At 47.4% G+C, this 20,846-nt stretch overlaps 1 protein-coding gene across 13 annotated transcripts in view; it reads left to right on the forward strand.

Moving 5' to 3' along the window:
• The window catches only part of PPP6R3 (protein phosphatase 6 regulatory subunit 3), a 142,109-nt gene that overhangs the window by 91,081 nt on the left and 30,182 nt on the right, over positions 1 to 20,846 (forward strand). For 10 of the 13 annotated variants that reach the window (XM_047692687.1, XM_047692686.1, XM_047692697.1 and 7 more), the window contains 6 exons: positions 4,872 to 5,001; positions 7,317 to 7,469; positions 9,453 to 9,602; positions 10,679 to 10,743; positions 13,782 to 13,897; positions 15,712 to 15,797. In XM_047692687.1, the coding sequence (XP_047548643.1) occupies positions 4,872 to 5,001; positions 7,317 to 7,469; positions 9,453 to 9,602; positions 10,679 to 10,743; positions 13,782 to 13,897; positions 15,712 to 15,797 (700 nt within the window). The remainder of the gene's footprint in view (positions 1 to 4,871; positions 5,002 to 7,316; positions 7,470 to 9,452; positions 9,603 to 10,678; positions 10,744 to 13,781; positions 13,898 to 15,711; positions 15,798 to 20,846) is intronic. The other 3 variants (XM_047692689.1, XM_047692692.1, XM_047692694.1) reach the window with 1 other exon arrangement.

The raw sequence follows: 20,846 nt of genomic DNA on the forward strand, positions 1-20,846 counted from the left end.
AATGTTCAACACCAAGAATGAACCGTGATGGTTGACTGTAGACTTTGGGTGATTATGTTGCGTCGTTGGTGGGTTCAGTGATTGAAACAGACTGCTCTAGGGGTGAGGTACGGAGTGTTGGTAATGGGGGAGGCTATGCGCATGTGGGGACAATCTCTGTACCTTCCCCTCCACTTTACTGTGAACTTAAAACTGCTCTGTAAAAATAAAGTCTCAGTGAAAAAAATCAGTCCGTGTAACTCATATTAACAGATTCAAGAAGAAAGACCAGTCATTTCAGTAAATTCCTTTATAATGAAAACCTCTTAGTAAATTAGTAATGGATGGGATCTTAGAAATTGATAAGGCTTCCATTAAAAACAAGTCCATAGTTGATAGCATTCTTAATGATCGGAGACTGAAATGATATCCCCTAAAATCAAGAAACATGGCAAGGATCTTCACCATTGCCAGTCCCAGCCCGCATAGTAAGGCAGGAGAGGAAGATAGAAAACTGAATCTGTTCGCAGAGGTCAGGATTGTCTTCATAGAAAATCCTAAAAAATACACAAAAAAACTCATAGAACTAACAAGTAAATATAGCAAAGTTATAAGATATAATAAGGTCAGTATTCCAAAATGAGTTGTATTTCTTTATAATAGCAACAAACAACTGGAATTTGGAATTTTTATGAAATACCGTTTACTGTAGCACAGAGAAAACAAAACAGCTGGATGTACATCTGTTTATAGATACACCGCTCAGTATCGATGGGCTGGAAGAGTGCCTGGTAGATAGAGCTGCTGCATTCATGGACTAGAAAGTTCAGTATTGGTGGGAGGCACTTCTCCCCAGGCTGATCTGGAGTGTCTGTATAATTCCAGTCCAAATCAGAGCAGGAGTTACTGTAGAAATTAGCAAGCTCATTCTAAAACTTACATGGAAATTCAAAGGAAATACAGTAGCCAGAATAGTTTTGAAAGAGAAAAGCAGAAATGGAGTACTGGCGCTCTCTGATCTAAGGCTATCCGGATCTGATAAACACACAGATCACTGAACAAAACAGTCTAGGAGCAGGCCCTTGTGGTATGTGGTCAGTTGGTTTTCGACAGAGATGGGGAGACAGTTCAGTGTAGAGCTGCCTTTTCCACACATGGTGCTAGAACGTCCATCTGCAGGAAAAAGGGTGAGGGGCCTCAGTATGTATCTTGCCCATTATGCAGAAGCTACCTCAAAATGAATCCTAGGACTAAATGTAAATCCCAGAACTATGATGTTCTAGGAGAAGGTCCATGGCCTATGTTAGGCAGAGATTTCGTAGATGTTTATCACCAAAGCCGGACCCATAAAAGAAAAGTTGATAATGTGGATTCCATAAAATGCTCTTTTAAAAAAAAATTTATTTATCTCAGAATGAGAGAGAGAGAGAGAGAGAGAGTGCTTGAGCAAGCGTGTGCACACAGAGCTGCAGGCAGAGACAGAGAAGCAGGCTCCCGGCTGAGCATGGAGCCCGACGCGGGACTCGATCCCAGGACCTTAGGATCATGACCTGAGCTGAAGGCAGCGGCTTAACTGACTGAGCCACCCAGGCACCCCTGTCAAATGCTCTTTGAAAGACTCTGTTGTGGGGCGCCTGGGCGGCTCAGTTGGTTGAGCATCCGGCTCTTTATTTCGGCTCTGGCTGTGGTCTCAGGATCCAGGGATTAGGCCCTATGTCCTCCAGCTCTGTGCTCAGTGCGGAGTCTGCCTGAGGATTTCTCTCCCTCTGCCCCTCCTCCCGCTGGAACTCTCTTGTTCACTCTCACACATACACTTCCTAAAATAAAGAAATCTTTAAAAAAAAAAAAACAAAACTTGTGGGGGCGCCTGGGTGGCTCAGTGGGTTAAGCCTCTGCCTTTAGCTCAGGTCATGATCCCAGGGTCCTGGGATCGAGCCCCGCATCGGGCTTCACGCTCCGCAGGGAGCCTGCCTCCACCTCTCTCTCTGCCTGCCTCTCTGCCTACTTGTGATCTCTGTCTGTCAAATAAATAAATAAAATCTTAACAACAACAAAAAAAAACTTGTGAAAGGAAAAAGTCAGAGCCACAGACTGTCAGAGAATATTTCCAAATCATGTGTCTGGGAAAGGACTTAAGAACACTCAAAACTTTAATAACAAGGAAAATAGTCCAGTTTTTAAGGTCAAAAGATTTGAGCACTTAATGAGTAAAATGTATTTGTACAGCAGATATATACATGACAAATGGCTGTCATTTGTCATTACTGAAGTTCAAGTTAAAACCCCATTGAAATGCTGTGCTGCACCTTTTGAACTTGTATTTCTTTCCTGCGGCCGCTGTAACGAATTACCACAGACCGTGGCTTAAAGCAGCAGAAGTTACTCTCTCCCTGTGAGCTGTGCCACCTGCGTCCGGGGACACTAGCAGGCATTCATCCTCGGCCTCTTCCAGCTTCAGTGGCTGTTGGCAGTTTTTGACTTGTGGCCACCTCTCTCCATCTTTACATCACCTTCTGCCTGTGTGTCTGTCTCTCCTCTCTTTTGAGGACATTCGGGATGTCATTTAGGGGCCATCCGGATAATCCAGGATAATCTCATTGCAAGATCCTTAATTAATTACATCTTCAGTCAAGGTAACATTCACAAGCTCTAGGGATTAGTGTAGACATCTCTGGCGGGGCGGGGGGCACCATTCTGCCCGCTGCACAACCAAGTCAGACAAGCCAGACAGGGAGTACTCAGTGCTAGGGACCGCGGAGAAGGGCTGGAAGCCTCGCATGCTCCTGTTGGGGACGGAGAGTCACATGACCACTCTCTCAAAGTGTTCCGCAGTTCGTACCGAGTTCCGTGGCCGTTCACTGTATTACCCAGAGGTCTCTTAGGTATCGTCGCAAGGAAAACGTATCCCTCAAGACCGTGAACGAATGTTTATTTCCCCTTTTCCATAATCACACAAAACTGTAAACAACCCAGAGTGTCCTTAAACTGGTAACCGGGTGAAGAGGCTGTGGCCCAGCAGGAAGATGGCCCTTCGGCTGCGAAAAGGAGCGCGCTCTGATATGTAAGACAGTCAGCGTTTCTCGTGCCTTCCCACATTTAACGCGGTCTGAATTGAACGCAGTCCTCCTTGGAAACATCAACATGGTTTGTGTTTTGGAGTCGGCGAATTCTTACACGCATCTGGAGGAGTGAAAGTGTGAGACCGGCCAGGAGATGCCGAGTGTACCAGTGATTAAGCGGCCTCCTGTGCGTTACATTTGCATCATTGTTTGAACGACCATGGCGGTGAGGCAGCCGTGTAAGTCTCGTTCCACACTGCGGATATTGGCTAGCGCCTGAGTCAGAGCTGGCGTAGAAAATGATGCTCATGAAGTATTTATTAAATGAACAAATAAAGTTTGTATGAGTGCTTGAGGAATTCTAGTATATGGTTCTGTATGCTTTTTCACATAAGGCGGGAAATGTGGATTTTTTTTTTTTAAAGATTTTATTTATTTATTTGAGAGAGAGACAGAGAGAGCATGAGCGAGGAGAAGGCCAGAGGGAGAAGCAGACTCCCATGGAGCTGGGAGCCCGATGCAGGACTCGATCCCGGGACTCCGGGATCATGACCTGAGCCGAAGGCAGTCGTCCAACCAACTGAGCCACCCAGGCGTCCCGGAAATGTGGATTTTTTATAAATGCGGTTTAGAAACTGTTTCACCATTTGAGAAGTACCGTATCTGTACCTGTTTTGTGTGAAAAATAAGTTCCAGATGAACTAAAATACTAGAGGAAACAGACTCCCCATGGAGCTGAGAGCCCAATGTGGGACTCGATCCCAGGACTCCGGGATCATGACCTGAGCCGTAGGCAGTCACTCAACCAACTGAGCCACCCAGGCGCCCTTGTGAAGAACTTTTGAGCATGGCTCCCTGGATAGAAACTATGATAAAAGCTGTATTGGGCCACATCAGTTATTTTCTAAAACCCCTAAACATTAAAAAACACCAAAGCAAAAGTCCTTTCCATTCCCCTTTTCCATTCCATTGAATTTCTGAATGCCACTACGTGCAGCTCTGAGTTAGAAGTGGTCTACACGTGTGGAATGCTCTCAGAAATGGTCCTAATAGCTGCTCTCCAGCTTTGCATGAGCGCACCCCTCCGCGGTGGGCCCGGGAGAGACCATGTAGACGCTCCCGGTGTCCGTAGTGGAACGCACAGCTGGTGAGTAGGGATCCAAGTCTGGGGCTCTGCGGCTGCGTCCTGGGCTACTGGTTTGCCCTGATTCCCAGCTGACACGCCACACCCACATTCTTAGGACCCCCCTCTCCCCTTCTGAGGTCCTTCCTCCCACTTCGAGACCCCTTGGCGCATGTGGTCATTAAGGCCCATTGGGATTGTGCGTCTCATTGTACTCGTAATGGGTTCTCCTGTCAGGAGTAGATTAAAATGAGTGCAGAGTGAGCTTTATGTGGAAGAGTGATTTACACTTTTTAAGCAGGAAACAGTGTTGGTTACCCAAGGAAAACTGTATGGAACAGATACAGGCCTGTTGACTGTCAGCATCCCAAATGGCACACAGTGTGGTATGCCCTCCAATTCAGGGATCTGATCCCCTTTTGCTTTCCATGTTTCTAGAGACCTGCTGTTAGTATCATAGGTATAAAGAGCTTAGAAGATTTGGGAGGATGGGAAGAAATCACATGTAACTTCTCCCCTGACACTGTAGGCCTGTGGGTCGCAGGTCCTGTGGCTGCTCCCCAGCAAGCTTGTGTTACACCCTCTTCCTATCGCTCCAGAAATGTTGATCTCATCATATTTATGTCGCTTTTATGGATCTACCTACATGCTGATAGGGAACACCTTAATTTGTTTTGAAATTATAATAAATTAACTTGCTTTGTTTTAAGATTTGAAGGCCATATAGAGATCTGCCCACCAGGCATGAGTCATTCGGCTTGTTCAGTCAACAAGAGTGTTCTGGAAGCTATCCGAGGAAGACTTGGATCTTTTCACGAACTCCTGCTTGAGCCACCCAAGGTAGGGCAGCTACCTTACGTGTGGCCAGGTCACGGCTGGCCGGGTCAGTAATTTGGTTCACACATTTGTTAGAAAGTAGATGACCTTGTCGGGAATGGAACTGGTGACGACCACCAGCATGTGCAGACCAGCCCTTCCAGCTGTTACTGCTTTCGGGCTAGTTTTTTTTTTTTTTTTTTTTTTTAAAGATTTTATTTATTTATTTGTCAGAGAGAGAGAGAGAGAGATCACAAGTAGTCAGAGAGGCAGGCAGAGACAGAGGGAGAAGCAGGTTCCCTGCCGAGCAAGGAGCCCGATGTGGGACTCGATCCCAGGACGCTGGGATCATGACCTGAGCCGAAGGCAGCCGCTTAACCAACTGAGCCACCCAGGCGTCCCTTTCGGGCTAGTTTTTAATTGGCTTTTATCTGTATGTAGTGTCCATATTGATGAATGGGGTAGAATTAAAAATAAGCAAAATATTTATCTATTTAGGAAACAAAGCTTTTCTTTCTTTCTATAAATTCTAGGTACTTTTATGCCGATAAAATAAACAGTCCTCATGGTGTGTTGTTTTCACTTTTGAGGTTAAGTTAATCTTTTAGGAACTGATCTTTGAGACTGAGTTGCCTTATTCAGAGTTGGAGGGGTGGGTCAGTCTGATGGACAGATACCTTGTTTAAGGACAAGCGTGACTCAGAGTGCTAGTGTTTCCTTGGGGAGCACCGGCTTGCTAACCCGCAGCGACTTGAATCAGGGGGCCTGCCGGGAGCACGGGCGGCAGAGGCCCCACGAGGCAGCGCGGTCCGCAGGCCCCAAGCGCTAACTGTTGCCGCCCCCCAGCCCCTAGGGGTGGTGCAGAGATTGAGGTCAGGATCGGGAGCCCTTCCTTTTAGACTCTGTGGGAGACACAGGTCCGTGAGAGGTCCCCTGCTGGCACCAGTTCTGACACTTCCCTTTTTCCTTCTGCCCTGGGTCATCGCCAGCAGTGGCCTAGCTGCTGTAGTGCGCGTCTCTGAGGCATCTACTCTGCAGGGTGTTGGGAATTTAAGATCATAGTTTTTCCCTTCTATGTTAGATGCTTTCTATGTAGTTTAGCATTTGTGGAGGGGGAACACAGAATCATTTGTGTCCTCAGTGCAGGGAGTCGAGTTCAGCTTATAGATGATCTCTTCAGGCGGCTGATGCCACCAGTGTCCTGTTGTCTTGTCTGTGTTCAACCGGCGCTGGGTGCGGGCCAGAGCGCTTGGCGTTCACGCTCGGGGACGGTGCCTCTGCTGGTGGGTAATGGTTGTGGTCAGTGGCATCCTTCCTGGCAGACGTGAGAAGCAGCATGGGAGAGTAAGGAAAGAAAAGGATTTATTTAGGAGAAGCGGAGAGAGTATCCCAGGTGGCAGCTAGAGGTGGGAGAAGGAGGCAGGGGAGAAGGGGATGTGTGAGGAGGCTCTCCAGCCGGTGTCTTGGTCGGCCTGCCCGTCGTCTTCCTGGGCGGACAAAAGGCAGCACGCAGTATGGATCCTTACACGGGGTTCTTGATCCTGAGTCAAAAGCAAGGCAGTTTCTCGTTTGGGCTTCCTCTCTCTCACTGCTGGGAGTCCGTGAGTTCAGTTCGTGTGCGGTTTTACTACATGGCGTGTACGAGTAGTTCTGAAGCTTTCTCGCGCGTCTCTTCGTCGGAGCTGCCTTGCAGGAGTCCAAGTGAGAACCTTCCAACTCCATTCGGCCTTGAGAGGAGTGGGCGGGGGAGTCAGGAAAAGGGCAGCTTCGATGCTGGGTTAGAATTTCCCACCCTTTCCTGCCACACCTGTGAGATTCTCGTGTCCTGGGTCTGTCTTCTGTGACCGAAGTATAGAGATTCCCTTTTATGGCCGATAACAGGTTGGAAGTTGATCGAGCGTCAGGGCTGTGATCCAGAAGCAACTTCTGAGTTTGCATTTTCTCACAGATTGTGCGAAGATTGTGGACCACGTTCCCAAACCACTTTAACTTGTCCGCGCGCAGTGTTTCTGGTCGGGTTTGGGGTATCGGTTGCGCTTTAACCCCCACAAACTTCTGCAGTTTTTGCTTTCTTCTGTGGCGTTTGGAATGTTGAAGGGGGGGACACCTGATTTCCTGTGGGATTTCTAGTCCAGGGGAATTACTTGACCCCCCCCCCCCCCTTGGTTACTTCATCATATTTTGAAGATCTCAAAATCAGCTTTGGCTTTTCCTTCAGATGTGGACCTCAGGCCACATGGTCTGCAGGGTCCATGTGCCTAGTGTTTCGAATTAGCACCCCCTCCCCCCCTTGTTTGTTTACCGAACTGGATTTAATCGGAAAGCTGCTTCTTCCTCAGAAAAGCGTGATGAAGACCACGTGGGGTGTGCTGGACCCTCCGGTGGGGAATACCCGGTTGAACGTGATCAGGTTGATCTCCAGCCTCCTTCAGACAAACACCAGCGGCATCAACGAGGACCTCATGGAGCTGAATAGCATTGGGGTCATACTGGTAAGATTGCCCCCGAAAGATAAGATAATTTGCCCATGATGGTTTATGGATATACAGCTTGTTAAAACCTCACAAATTGGCAGTGTGTGTCCGTGACTTCTCTTGTTCTGAGCATGAATGGTCTTTTATACGGTTCTTGTCTGGGGTTCCTTGTCAGTTTCTAATGCTCTTGAGTTTTCAGTATTTGTTAGCGCTGTGTGTAAGGAAGTGCAGCAGAAAATTTCAGAGATGACTCAGATGTAGACTTCTCCCCCCCAGCAGCGCAGCCTGGCTCAGGTGATTGAGTGTAGTCCCCTTCCTCCGGGGATTGTGTCAGCGATAAATGACTGCTGGTTACAGCATCGTTCTCTTGTCCTAATTAGCAAAGGGACAAGTGTTTATCGTCTTTGTACTGACACAGCTCTGTATAACGTATCAGTATGTGGGCTTTTGATTTGAGTTCAGATTCTTCCTTAACACACACAGCTATTAGACTGCTTGTTAGTGGAGATAGAGACGGAGAGCTCAGGAGTTACCTGGATTTCCCTCACCCCTGAGTTTCCCAGTTCCCAGGTTTGCGCTTAGAATCCACGGAGTTAGCCCTGGTAGCTGCGCTTGCTTTGTCCGTCCCGCCACCTGCCAGCGCAGAAGGCACAAGGGCTAACGCTTAGCAGGTGTCGTGAGACAGCTGGTCAAAGCGTACATCGGCGGGGGGGTTTGGGCTGTTTGCACACTTCACAGAAGCATGGTAATGTGCACTTATACACCTCTCTTGCGTGATGCGGGCTGTAGACGCCTGTGTGCGAGAGAAGATCTGTTTTTTGCAGATTATGGCCAGAGAGGGGACATACTCTGTGGCTGGTAAGTGGTGGAGCCAAGATTTGAATTCACATTCAGTTTCAGTTTCAAACGACTGCTTATTTTTTCAACCAAACCGTGTGCCACCGGGTGTCATTAGATGCTTTTAGTTAGATGTCAGCTTTGGGTTAAGTGATGGCAGTATAGGGATAGAGAACAGGAACGTGTGGGAGCAAGACGAAATGTTTAAGGACACAGTCTCTTTGGTGAACTTAACTGTTACCCCTGGGGACATAGTTTTTGCCCTGCCCTCTGACTGGTGTATAAAACTCGAAGCATATAACTTTCTTCCCCGTCCCTGAAGTCATCGATTAGTAGCCTCTAATCTTGCTGATAGTAAGTGTGCAACTATTGTTAACTCATTTTGTTATTAATTTTTAGAACTACTTTTGAGTGACAGCAAATTTGACAAAACTCTAAATGGGTCATTAATTATTTCCTTTTTGAGTTTAGATAAGCAGACTCAAAGAATGTCCTGAATATATACTTGATGCAGTTTGTGCTGTTAGAAATTGTCTTTCCTTTTTGTGGTACTGTCAGCTTTTCGAGCAATCTGGAAAACCCGTGTACTTTGAGGAGGTCCACATGTCACCCTTCTCAGACCTGTCTTCTCTTGCTCCGTTCACTGATAGTTCCATGAGTTCCAGAGGCCTGAGTGGTTAGAACCAAGTGCTTATTCACACTCAGGGTGTGTGTACCTTGAAATTGGACACTGTCTTTCTGTCTGTCTGTCTCCCAGATTGCACCTAACCCCATGTCTTGCACAAGTTTGTTGAGTCAAAACAAAACTTTTCTTCAAAAAGTATTGGAAGTTAACTAAACTTAATACCTGTTATTATGGAAAATGTAGAAAAATACTGTCTCTTGGAGGAGCTAACTGTTGTCTTCCATGTTCATTGTTGTTTTCTGCTGGATTCTGTGCAAATGCTGGCATGTTGAATGAGCAGATGTTGTGCTATTTAGTCTGTGTAGTAGCTTTCCAGACCCCCTTTAAAGTAGACTTGTGTTGCTTTTAATGAGTCCCTATTGGACTGAGAACATACCATGTTTATTTTATTAAACCACTGTTTGGGAAAGGTATTAGAGTAATGGCTTTAAACATTGAGGTAACTGAATAAAAGAAAGCATTGTTTTTCTTTTTTGTAGGACATGTTCTTCAAGTACACGTGGAATAACTTCTTACACACACAAGTGGAAATCTGTATTGCACTGATCCTTGCAAGCCCTTTTGAAAATACAGAAAATAGCACAATTACTGATCAGGATTCCACTGGTGACAATTTGTTACTGAAACACGTAAGCTTACTGGGGTCTCTTTTCTGCTGCTCCTGGTTATAGCATTTTCCCACTCGAGTGGTGTGGAATGAATCGGAGTTCAAGGTCAGGGAGTTTAACTCCTGTGTTCGTCGCACTGTTGGCCCCTGATTCTGTGAGTCATCTCCTGGACAAACAACCAGTAGATGAACCTTCAGGAAAAATGTCCAAGTGGTCTCCTTATTTGCTAAAAACAGTCGACTTGAAGATTTAGAAATCTTCTGGAGATTGAAAGAACCATAAAAATTTAACGACTGCAGAAAGCGTTTGAAGAGTTGTTCGGCGTGCCAGTTTTAGTTGGTGGGCTGAGCACAGGACAGGAGCGTGGCAGAGGCGGGCTTCGTGCCGTGCTGAGCCTCTTCTGTGGGTCTGTTTCCTTTTGTTAAATACGAGGGGATTTCACTGAGTCAGGCTTCTCCTTTCTCCTTGCTCCCAAGCTGTGTGATTGTGTGCGCTTCCCTAGCGCACGCTGGCTTCCTGCCAAACCTGGGAGCCGGGAGAGGCTCGTCCCTGGAGTAGCAGGTGGGAGGGAAGGAGCACTGACACTGCGCGCATTCCCAGGGCATCGCGCGGCGCTGGGGTTCGCCCGGAGCGCAGTGAGGGCCGCGTGTGCCGGAGCAGGCGCCGCTCCCGGTCCCGAAGGACGAGGGTTGCTCAGATTCCCACACAGAGACCGACCAGACCGTCCAGGGCCTCATCTTCTTGATTCCTTTTGCATTTTGGTTGGGCTCTGTATTTCTGAGCTCGCTTTTCCCGGCTAATAATACCTGGCTTTGCTTTAGGTCCGCTGCTCGCCTGAGGCGGTGCTTGCAGTGTTGCTTCCCAGGCCACGCTGCGGGAGGCGCGGGTCTGGTCTCGGGTCCCTGTAGTGTCCTGGAGGCCTTGAGTAGTGCATTTATTAGTGCGCTGTGTAGGCTAAAGCCGGTAATTTGCAGCTGGATTTAGCTTGCTGGGTGGTACATGCCACTGTTCTATTCAGACAGAGTTCTGTTGCACTTTAAAATTTTGCCACTTTGACACTTGTATATGTGTTAACTGGAATATTCCTTTTTATTCAGCTTTTTCAAAAATGTCAGCTAATAGAACGGATACTGGATGCCTGGGAAATGAATGAGAAGAAACAGTAAGTAAATTGTTCTCCCATAGAAAATCCAGTGTGATTTTTTAATTTGAAGAAAAGATCTGCCTTGCCTTAGAGAACAGAGAAAATAATTAGCGTGGTACCAGCCCACTTTATAGTTACAAATGGTTGTCTTGGGACTTCCGGATTATTTATCATAGCAGATCTTTTTCTGACTATTTTGAGAGTGCCCTGTCTTTCTGCCTCTCTTCAGGGGAATCCAGGGGCTGGCTGCCTTTGAAACTTCTGGTCCTTTTTGAATAGCTGTTTTTCTGGCAGGAATACTACAGAGGCTAAAGAGTCATAAAGCCAAGTCCTCTGTGTGGATGCTTTAACCTAGCAGGTTCGTTCTGCTTACCCCATGGACTCACTGTAGAGAGAGTCACTTCATGCATGGGAGGAGGGGGTGGAAAGTTGGCCTAGTAATTTTTGTTTAGAAAATTTCCGTTCGCTGGGACACCTGGGTGGCTCAGTCGGTCAAGTGTCTGCGCTCAGCTCAGGTCATGACGCCGGGATCCTGGGATCGAGCCCCACGTCAGGATTCCTGCTCAGCAGGAAGCCTGCTTCTCTCTCTGCCTCTGTTGTTCCCCCTGCTTGTGCTTACTCTCTCTCTCCGGCTCTCTCTCAAATAAATAAATAAAATCTTTAAAAAATAAAAGAAAATTGCCATTAGCTGATTGGCAAGATTACTTGAGTATTGATATGGGTAAGTAGTTTTCCACATGGGTTTTTTCCTCTCGCATGCCCTGGGGGCTTTTATAGCAGCCCGTGGACGCTGAGGCGTGTGGCACAGTGTGTGTTTGGGGAACACTATCAGGGCATGCTTCTTGCGTTTGTTTTGTAAGTCGGGTTTCTTGAGGTGCAGTTCTCGAGGTGGAAGCTCACCCTTCTTCCGTGCACGTTTCTAGGAGCTCGGGCGGATGCGTGCAGTGGTGTAAGCACTGTGGTCCGGCTCAGAGCGTCCCTTCGGCCCAAAAGCTCATCTCCTGTGCCTTCATAATTGAACCTGTGCCAGGAGTTTTCTTGTTCAGACTTCTCTTGTGGCCGCTGGAAGAGCTAGGAGCTAAAGGGAGGTGTCAGCTTTATTAGCCTGTTAGGTTTGGTCTTTAAAGAGTGCCTGCTGGCACCGCCGGGATTCTCCCCTGACTCTGGGAGACCTGCGTTTAGTTCGAGTGCGGCCGGGGGCTCATCTCAGAGGACTTCGGATACATTCTTCTAAATGGAGCTCCCTTGGGGGTGCTGTGTGTGGCCAGATCAACATCTCCGGTTTTGTGTTTGACCCTATGTTCACCCCCTTGTGCCCTCCCTGACTTCCCTTGCTCTCCGTATGCTCTGTTTCCCCTCACCTCCATCCTCCGGAGGCTTGACTATTAACAGACCCCCGGGTTGGGAGTGGGAGGGTCCTGAAAGAGTTTTTCTAACGTTTCCTTGTCCCAGAAACCTAAAGGAGCCTTGGGTAAAAACCCTGGCAGGTGGGCCTTCGTTTTCACTTGTGGGAGCACGGGCACAGCATCTGACCGAGAAGTTGCCTGCCCGGAACGCTGGGGGCCTGAGACCTTTTTGTGAAACCAGAAGAGGTTCTTAGCAGCTCTGTTGAGATCAGTTCTGTGGCTCTGATCCTTAGCTGGCCCCAGACCTTCTAAGATTATTAGCAGATATTCTGTTTTTCGGGCAAGCCTTGAAGCATAGTACAGCTTTTTTAGCGGCTCCTGAACGATTCTCCCTTTAAACAGAAATCTCTTCAGTTTGTTCTCTCCTGTCTGCTAAGCAAAGTCTTTTTGGGTCAAGTGGAAAATTCACAGCGATGTGAACGGTTGTCTAAATAGGTGGGTTTGGAGGGCGCCTGGGGCGCAGTTCGTTGAGCATCTGACTCGGTTTCCGCTCAGGTCATGATCTCGGGATCATAGGATCGAACCCTCTGTCAGCTCCACAGTCGGTGCAAAGTCTGCATGGGACTCTCCTTCTCCTCCCATCTCTCCTACGCACCCCCCCCCAAAAAAATCTTAAAAAAATAAAGTGAATGGGTAGACTTGGGGCACTTGAGTGGCTCAGTCAATTAAATGTCCTGCTCTTGGTTCCAGCTCAAGTCATGATCTCGGGGTTGGGAAATCAGGTCTCCGTGCTAGGTGTGGAGCCTGTTTGAGATTCTTTCTCTCCCGCTGCCCCTCTCCCCCCAAATAGAGAAAGAGAAAGGGAGAGACATAGGTGGGTGGTTGTGTGGGTGGATTTAGTAGAGATGGGTCCTGGTCAGGAAGGGTAAACACTAGAGGGGGAAAGGGGTGGGGAGTAATTGATGTACAGATGTTCCAGATGTGGTGTGGGCCCAAGACCAGCTGAGTACCCCTCGCCTTGCCTTGGCCAAATCCTCAAAACCAGCCACTATTTTAACTTGAAAAATGGAATTGGTAGGCAATTATGTCTGTTAATTGAACTGAGATTATGAAGATTTGATATCTTTCAGCAAAATTCTCACCTTACGTTCCTACAGTCTTTTTAAATTCTGAAAAATCGTTTCATAAAAAGATAGGAAATCGGGGCACCTGAGTGGCTCAGTGGGTTAAGCCTCTGCCTTTGGCTCAGGTCATGATCTCAGGGTCCTGGGGTCGAGCCCTGCATCGGGCTCTCTGCTCAACAGGGAGCCGGCTTCCCCCTCTCTCTCTGCCTGCCTCTCTGCCTACTTGTGATTTCTGTCTGTCAAATAAATAAATAAAATCTTAAAAAAAAAAAAAAGATAAAAAAAGTCACAGAAACATTAGGCATCAGTGAATGCTTGGGCTGTTTTTTAAAGGTAAGATGTAATTGAAGATTAACAATGGGTTTGTATATGGTGGCCCAGTGTGGCCACCATGTCATCCTGGAGCAGAGCATTTTCAGCCGCTCCCAGCCCTACCCGACTAGGTGACTCCGGCTCCTCCTTTTCTCTCCATTCTCATCTTTAGGGCCTCCGCTTTTAGAATGATTGCTGCAGCCCACTGTATTTACTAAGCTGCTTCATGACCCCGTGTGATCAGGAGTCTGACTCTGTCCTCTCCCCCGACCAGGGCCGAGGGAGGCCGCAGGCACGGCTACATGGGTCACCTGACGAGGATAGCCAACTGCATCGTGCACAGCACTGAGAAGGGCCCCAACAGTGCATTAGTCCAGCAGCTGCTCAAAGGTGTGTGTGCGTCGTGAAAGTTTGTTGTATTTCTGTTGGATTGGGGTAAGGATTTAAGGGTAAAGTGGAAATATTTATGGTGTTTATAATAGCAGTCTATGGAGTTTCTTTATACTTTGCAAATTATCTGAAGGTCCGAATGAAGTTCTTGAGAGTGTGTTTGAACAGTGTAGTTCTTTGCTGTCTCGTGCCTGCAGTCCTTTTAGTGAGTATTGGCAGGCTTGGCCGCACTACCCTCTCGCACTCGAGGAGCCTGCTCCGTGTGCTCCTTGGGTGTGCACGGGGTCCCCACGGGCTGGCCGTCAACTCACTTGAGCTGTGACCACGCACACTTTTTATTTTCTTCTGAAAGGCCCTACGTAGCCTGTACATTGAGTGCCTTTAGCTGGGATGGGAACACACGGATCCGCATGTCTGCCAGCTCTCTCCCACTGAGGTGAGGGATGGCGGACGCTGAAGGATGGTTTCAGTACCAGTGTTTACGTGTCATCAGCCCGAGGTTCCTGGGAAGAAATTGCAGGTGCCTCTCACGCGCGCCCAGGCTGTGAGTCTCTCTAAACCGAGAGCCCTGAGAGCTCCTGAGAGCTCCGTGGACTCCGGGATGTGGGCCAGCCCTTACTCCCAATGTGAAGGCCTTTAACCCTTGTGCTGCCGCACTCGTCCCGACTAGACCTGCTAAAACTGGACGTTGTCTCCCGGTCTAGCCTTCTCTGTCTTTAAAGTGTGTGTGTGTGTTTGAGAGGCTTTTGCCTGTGGAGCATGAACTGAAAGAGTCGCTCCCGGGGGCGCAGCTGGGGCTTGCCCCGTTGTAATTTGGCTTCTTGAGAGCAGAACAAGCCGGACCATCGCAGCTGATGTTCTTTCCATGCAGAAACGGTCCCGTGCGTTAGATTGGCCTTTGCTTTCCCGAAGTTGCTCTGCAGGTGGCATGGGAGGAGCACAGGCGCGCATGTGGCAACCACACTTGTCAGAAGACAGCTCTCCCAAGGCCTTCAAGATTATAGCCGTTTCTTTTTCTCAGAAAAAGTATTTGTGTATCTTTTTTTTTTTTTCTTTTTCTTTTTAACTTCTCTGGAGGGGCGCCTGGTAACTCAGTCGTTGAGGCGTCTGCCTTCGGCTCAGATGGCCATCTCTGAGTCTCAGTTGTCAAGCCCCACGTTGGGCTCCCTGCTGGGCAAGGAGTCTGCTTCTCTCTCTGTCTCTCTGTCAAATAAATAAAATCTTTAAAAATAAATAAATAAAATTTTTGTAGTGGGTAGAATTTCACTATTGCGTATGTATCTACATGTTGGCCTGTGGGCACAGACGTTTAGGAAACAGCCAGACTGGGTTCCGTGGAGTATTCACTGGCCAGATGCCAGTCACAGCATCTGACGAGTGTGCAGGACCTTGCACTGGCAGCATTTCCTGAACTTGAATGATCGTGGAAAAGACAGCTTTCCCTCCCACCCTAAAGACCTGCTGGTTCCTCAGAAGTTTGTTGGAAACACATTTTCCAGGGTTAGTTTTTATCAAAAGATTTTTAAAAGCTTGTTAAATTTGCAGAGCTGCTTAACACCCTTGGCATCAAGCATGGGCCATTTTGGGGGTGGTTCTGGTTCCTGAAATTCCTGGGGCTTAGGCTCTAGAGCATTATAAACTCTACTTCTCCAAGGGTGCTCAGATGATGGGACATGTTTGCCTTTGATGGACCGAATGGGTGGCACTCCTGGATGTCCCGTTTTTCTTACGTGTCTGTTACTGTTTCTTACATGTCTGTTTCTTACTGGAGGTCCCTGGAGTGATGATGCCTTTTTCTCTTTCTCCTTCTGCAGACCTTCCAGACGCGGTCAGGGAGCGATGGGAGGCGTTCTGCGCAAGCTCCTTGGGAGAAACTAACAAGAGGAACACGGTAGATCTAGTAGGTTTTACCAGGTCACATTTCTGTGAGCTCAGTGCTCTCAGCCTTTGCCCGTTTATTCAGATGTGGGGTCTTTCGTTTGTCTTGGTAATTTGGGGCCAAGAATAAGTTTATGTTTCTTTACCAGGAAGAGAGGTCCGTGTTCTCCCTATTGTTGATAACTTGTCTAGTCAGCTCCTAATTTCTGCCTGGGATGATCGGAGGGTACAGAGAGGCCACTGAGTTCTACACTCCCCACCCCACTCTTTCCTTCAGTGCCCCTGCCCTTAGCACCTCTGTTCTTGTTGTGTTTCTCGCCGTATGCCTCAGCTAAGCCTGGGCCGTTAGAAACCGCAGGATTCCTTTGGATATTTTCTAATGTTACTCAGTTAAGTTTACCCGCATTTTAGATTGTTCCCAGGATGGGGGTGTGGGGTGGGATTTTGTAGGTGACTTTGAAACCCCATCTTTAACATATTAGTATTTTTAGCCAGGGAATAATGGCATTGATAATATTTTTAAAAATTATATTGGACTTTGGAATGTATTCTTTGTTTTTTTAAACACACTAAGATTTAAGGTAAGTATTGCTTTTGCCTTTGCTTTTAAAGATAGGGAAAAGCATTTCCTTTCATAAGCACATACCAGCTGATTGAGGTGGTGGTAGTAACTCTCTGTGGAAGTAGGTGTGTCAGGCACTTACTTCTGTGATTGCAAACGCAGCAGCCGCAGTCTGAGTTGCTAATACTCATGGATGCCTGCTGGTTAGACACTCAGGCGTTTGGCAGCCTTATCACTTCAGTGCAGAGTTTAGAAACAGAAAGGCTCTGAGGGCTGCAGGGGTCACCAGGTCTGCCTGTGTCACACCCCCAGAGGGCCATTGCCTCCTACTTGATAGATTAACACATTTGGTTATCTTTATTCAGACTCTTCACAGATTGGTTAAGCAATGGTTTGGTAAGGATGGGGGTAATGATAGACTCAGGGGGAATTGGAAGAATTACAAAGTTAAGAGGTGACTATAAGGGGAGCTGCATGAGGCCATTTAATTAAAATATGTCTGATGGCCCTCTGTGTCTCAGTGCACCGTAGCCCAGCAGAGCAGCTGGCATCCACTTTGACAGCCCTGAGTCATCAAGGAAGAGTTAAGTAATTTTTGATGAACATATAATCCACAGTGGATTGCTTTTTTCCCCAATCAAATTGGTTAAAAATCTGGATAATCAGGGTCTTATTGTAAGGTGAAATTGTTCTCTTATACTGTTAAATTGAACCATTTAATTTAGAAGCCACATATTGGTCCTGTGAAGGATTCAGGCAGCGTGGTCTCCTTTAAGGGATTTTTGTCTTATTTCTTATTTGTAAAGGACTATTTAGGAATATTAATTCTGATTTTGTTTGGGAAACTCCTTTAAAAATTATCCCTCAAAGGATTGACTTCAGAGGTAGACTTCAAAAATGTACAGTTAAACTTGTTATCAGAAGTTTTCCAAAAATTTATCTTGGGTAATTCAAACTCATTTCTCTTGTGAGCAGTTCTGTGTAAGGCGAGATCTCATTGCAGTTCAGCTAACACTCAGCTAGTTTGCACAATGCTGTCAGTGATCTGGCTGTGACTGTGAATGTGGTGTGCGCCTGCGTCACAGAACGGGAGCGCGCGGTGCAGAGTTAGCATGCAGCAGACACGTCTGCCATCGGGACTGCTGTACGTGTGTTGAAGGGAAGGTTATCCTGGCCCACCTGTCACTAGTAGCAGCTTAGTTCTCTTTTGCTAAAAGTAGTCCGACTTCTCGAGCCCTGTTGACACCGCTCATGTCGCATGTTGAGTAGCCCCACTCCGTAATTTTATTGTCTGTCGGGACCAGGTTGATGTCTCAAGACCTGTTCAGTTCCTCAGTCCTGGTGCCCAGTACTTAAATACCACTTCCCTTTAAAGGCCTTCCAGGAGGGAATTTGCTCTGGTTCATATTTTCAGGGGTACACAGGTTCCAGGTTTTGTGGGTGCTTACGCATCCTAGGCCACGAGGGAGATTGTCACTGCAGCCTTCAGGCTTTCCACTGTGGTGCCCAGATCGTTTCAGGTTATATCCTGGGCCGGGTGCCGTGTTCCAGGGAATGTTATCATAAACCCAGCTTGGTAAATGCAGTGGGTCTTGCCGTTGCAAAAATGTGCTGTAGAAAGGGTCCTCGTCCACGTAACGGAGCAGAAAGTCTAGATAAAAGCGTTTCAGACACATTCGTTCCTGAAACTGGCGATTGAGTAATAGACTGCTTGGTCCCCGCCCCTCTCCAAACAGATCAGATAGATCCCCGTCTTGATGCCTGATTTACGAGCTGGTTTTATCATGGCTGCGATACCGCTCTTCCAGTATATTTGTAGGACTTGAGTCGGCCTATAGTTAGCACCAAACGCTTGGGTTTTGCCTTGTCACATGGGCCTGGCCTGGTCTTATGTTCTGGCCGCAGCAAGGATGCGTTCATTAATGCACCAGATGCTCACCTGTGCTGCGGGCTGTGGGCCTGAGGTCTGCTCACCCAGGGAGGAAAAGCTGTGCCAGTCCCAAGCTCTTACCACTTGTGGGGCAGCATTTTAATGACCCCCTCTCGGAGGTTTTTGAAGCCCTTTAGTCTTTTGAGCTCATCACGTCAGCAGTAGCTCCTAGATTGTTGCGTTTTTATGTTGGGAGTTTTATTATGAATGGAATTCGGTGTGTTACTTCCATCCAGAGACCTCTCTGTGGGCCCATTGGTAAAAGTTGGTGAAGATTTAGACAGTATGTCTAGGTAACCATAGGAGATGTGTTGGTATTGACTTTGGAATGCTGAGTTTGCTCTGTTCTCTGCCTTCCTCTCTGCGGGAGAGAATGTGTTTTCTTTTAAAGTATGGGTGCTTCTTTCTCATCACTGATGAGCTCCTCTAGGGAGGCCGTGGAGAACGATACACGTGTGTGGTTGTGAATTGCCTACAGATCGAGCAGGTTGGGATGGAATGGCCCAGAGATTGTGTTTCTAGCCAGCTCTGGTCATGTAGGTGCCAGGGGTCACAGCAGGATCCACCATAGCCGGGAGGAAGAGTCCAACGTCCACATTTCACTTAGCTGAACGTTCCAGTCATGCTTCTGGTCTTCTTAGTAAAGACGATCGACTGAGATGAAGAAAACACTTGCTTTTCCTGTAACAACAGTTAATAAAACTGAAATTTTATTATGAAAGAAGGGAACATCTCAAAAACTTTACTCACTGAAGCATCAAGAGTATACTTAGAACACATCTGACTTGGTCAGAGTGTTCCTACTTACTTGTTACTTTTTTGAAAGTTATGACTCTATTCTCATTCAGTGTTGTGTTGGTATTCATTAATTCCGTAAATATTTGAGTGGCCGCTGTGTGCTATGCACTGAAGCGATTGTAGTACACTTGTTGGATGAAAACCCCTACCTCAGCGGAAATGGACGACCAGATGGCTGGGTAGACTCCAGGGGCGGGAGCTGGGGTTTGTTTTGGGCAGAAGTGCAATTTAGGATTAGGTAGTCCAGGAAAACCTCATTGATAGAAGTTCACGTTTGTGTAGAAGCTTGAGGGAAGTGAGCGGGGACGGTGTCCAGAGGGGGAGAATGGGATGTGAGGTCCAAGGGGCTTTCTTGCAGGCCAGATCTCCTCCTGCTTTTAATCCACACAGGCCCCTGGGTTGTGACCTTAGTGAGATGAAAAGCCATTAGGTATGGAATTAAGAAGGGACATAATTTGGTGGACATTTTAGAAGGTTGTTAAGGCTGCTGGGTTGAAAATAGACTGTGGTGGGGCAAGAGGTCGCGGCAGGGAGACCGGTTGGCTGCTAGTGACAGTGATAATCCAGACCAGAGATGGTGGCTGCTTGCACTGGAGAGAGGCGATGAGAGTGATGAGAAGCCATGGGCTTTTAGGTGCTGTTTTGACGGTGGAGTGACTAGATGTGGGTGGGACAGAAGAAACCAGAAGGCCCAGATTTTAGCTGAGGAAGGAGAGGGAACAGGGGGCATCTGCTGAGATGAAGATGCCTCAGAAGGGGTGTGTTTGGAAGTTGTGGCTGGGGACTCTGGTGGCTGTATTTGTGTGATGGACTAAGTGGGTTCCAGTTAGCAAGCCCCCCCCACCTCCACGGAGGGTGTGGTGGATTCAGTCATCTTTGTGGCCTGTTTTGTTAATAACAGTTTCAGACCAGGTGTGGTGTGGGTAGAAGCAGAATCACCGCATCTTTCAGTACATGAATGCAAAAGTGCATGCGCTGTGGTATTAATAACTTTCTAAAACTTTCTTTTTGGAGAAAAAACTATTTTAAATACCTCTCAGAATTGCTTTGAGGATACAAGTTATGGAGAATATGTAAAAAAGAGGTCAAAATGTCTGGCACATCGTAGTTACTCAACAAAAACTAGTTTCTTTCTTACCTTTCTTTATGAACTTACTCATTTTGTAGCAAAAGAGTAAAATGATCAATGAGGAAACATGCAGCCTGTTTGAACCTGGACAACAGGACATGCTGGGAGTAGCCAAGTCTTCATTGTTCCCTGTTGTTCAGGTGACCTAGCTTGCTCTTTGAGTTGTTCTGTAATTCTGCACCCTACCATGAAGTTTGCACTCCTAAAACATACACTGGGTAATACGATTCCTGCACTAACTTGCCCCTGAGGAGCCCGGAGTTCCTCTGAATCCACTGTAGTAGAAGTGGATTTGACCTGCTCTTGACTGCCTCCTCCTGTACGATGCCAGCTGCCATGACCAAGCAGTACTCCTCCTCCTCCCCTCCGCACTCTGGCCGGGCTCTCCTGGAACTTCCCGCAACCCTCCCCCCTCCGCCAGTCCGCACAGCTTTCCCCGCCAACTTGCTAAAGCTATGGCTGAGCCGAGAAGTCTCCCTTCGTTGATCACAGATTCTGCCTTTGACTTGGTTGGCCAGTTTCAGAATCAGAGTCGAAGCTTTCTCTGCCTCAGGGCGGAAGGAGAAGGAATTAACTGGAAACAGTGGGTTAATCCTTTGGCATAGTATCTTTACCAAAGATGGTCAAAGGAAAAAGAGCTTGATTTTATTCA

The sequence above is a fragment of the Lutra lutra genome, chromosome 10 (assembly GCF_902655055.1).
Source record: "Lutra lutra chromosome 10, mLutLut1.2, whole genome shotgun sequence".
In the NCBI taxonomy this organism is placed as follows: Eukaryota; Metazoa; Chordata; class Mammalia; order Carnivora; family Mustelidae; genus Lutra; species Lutra lutra.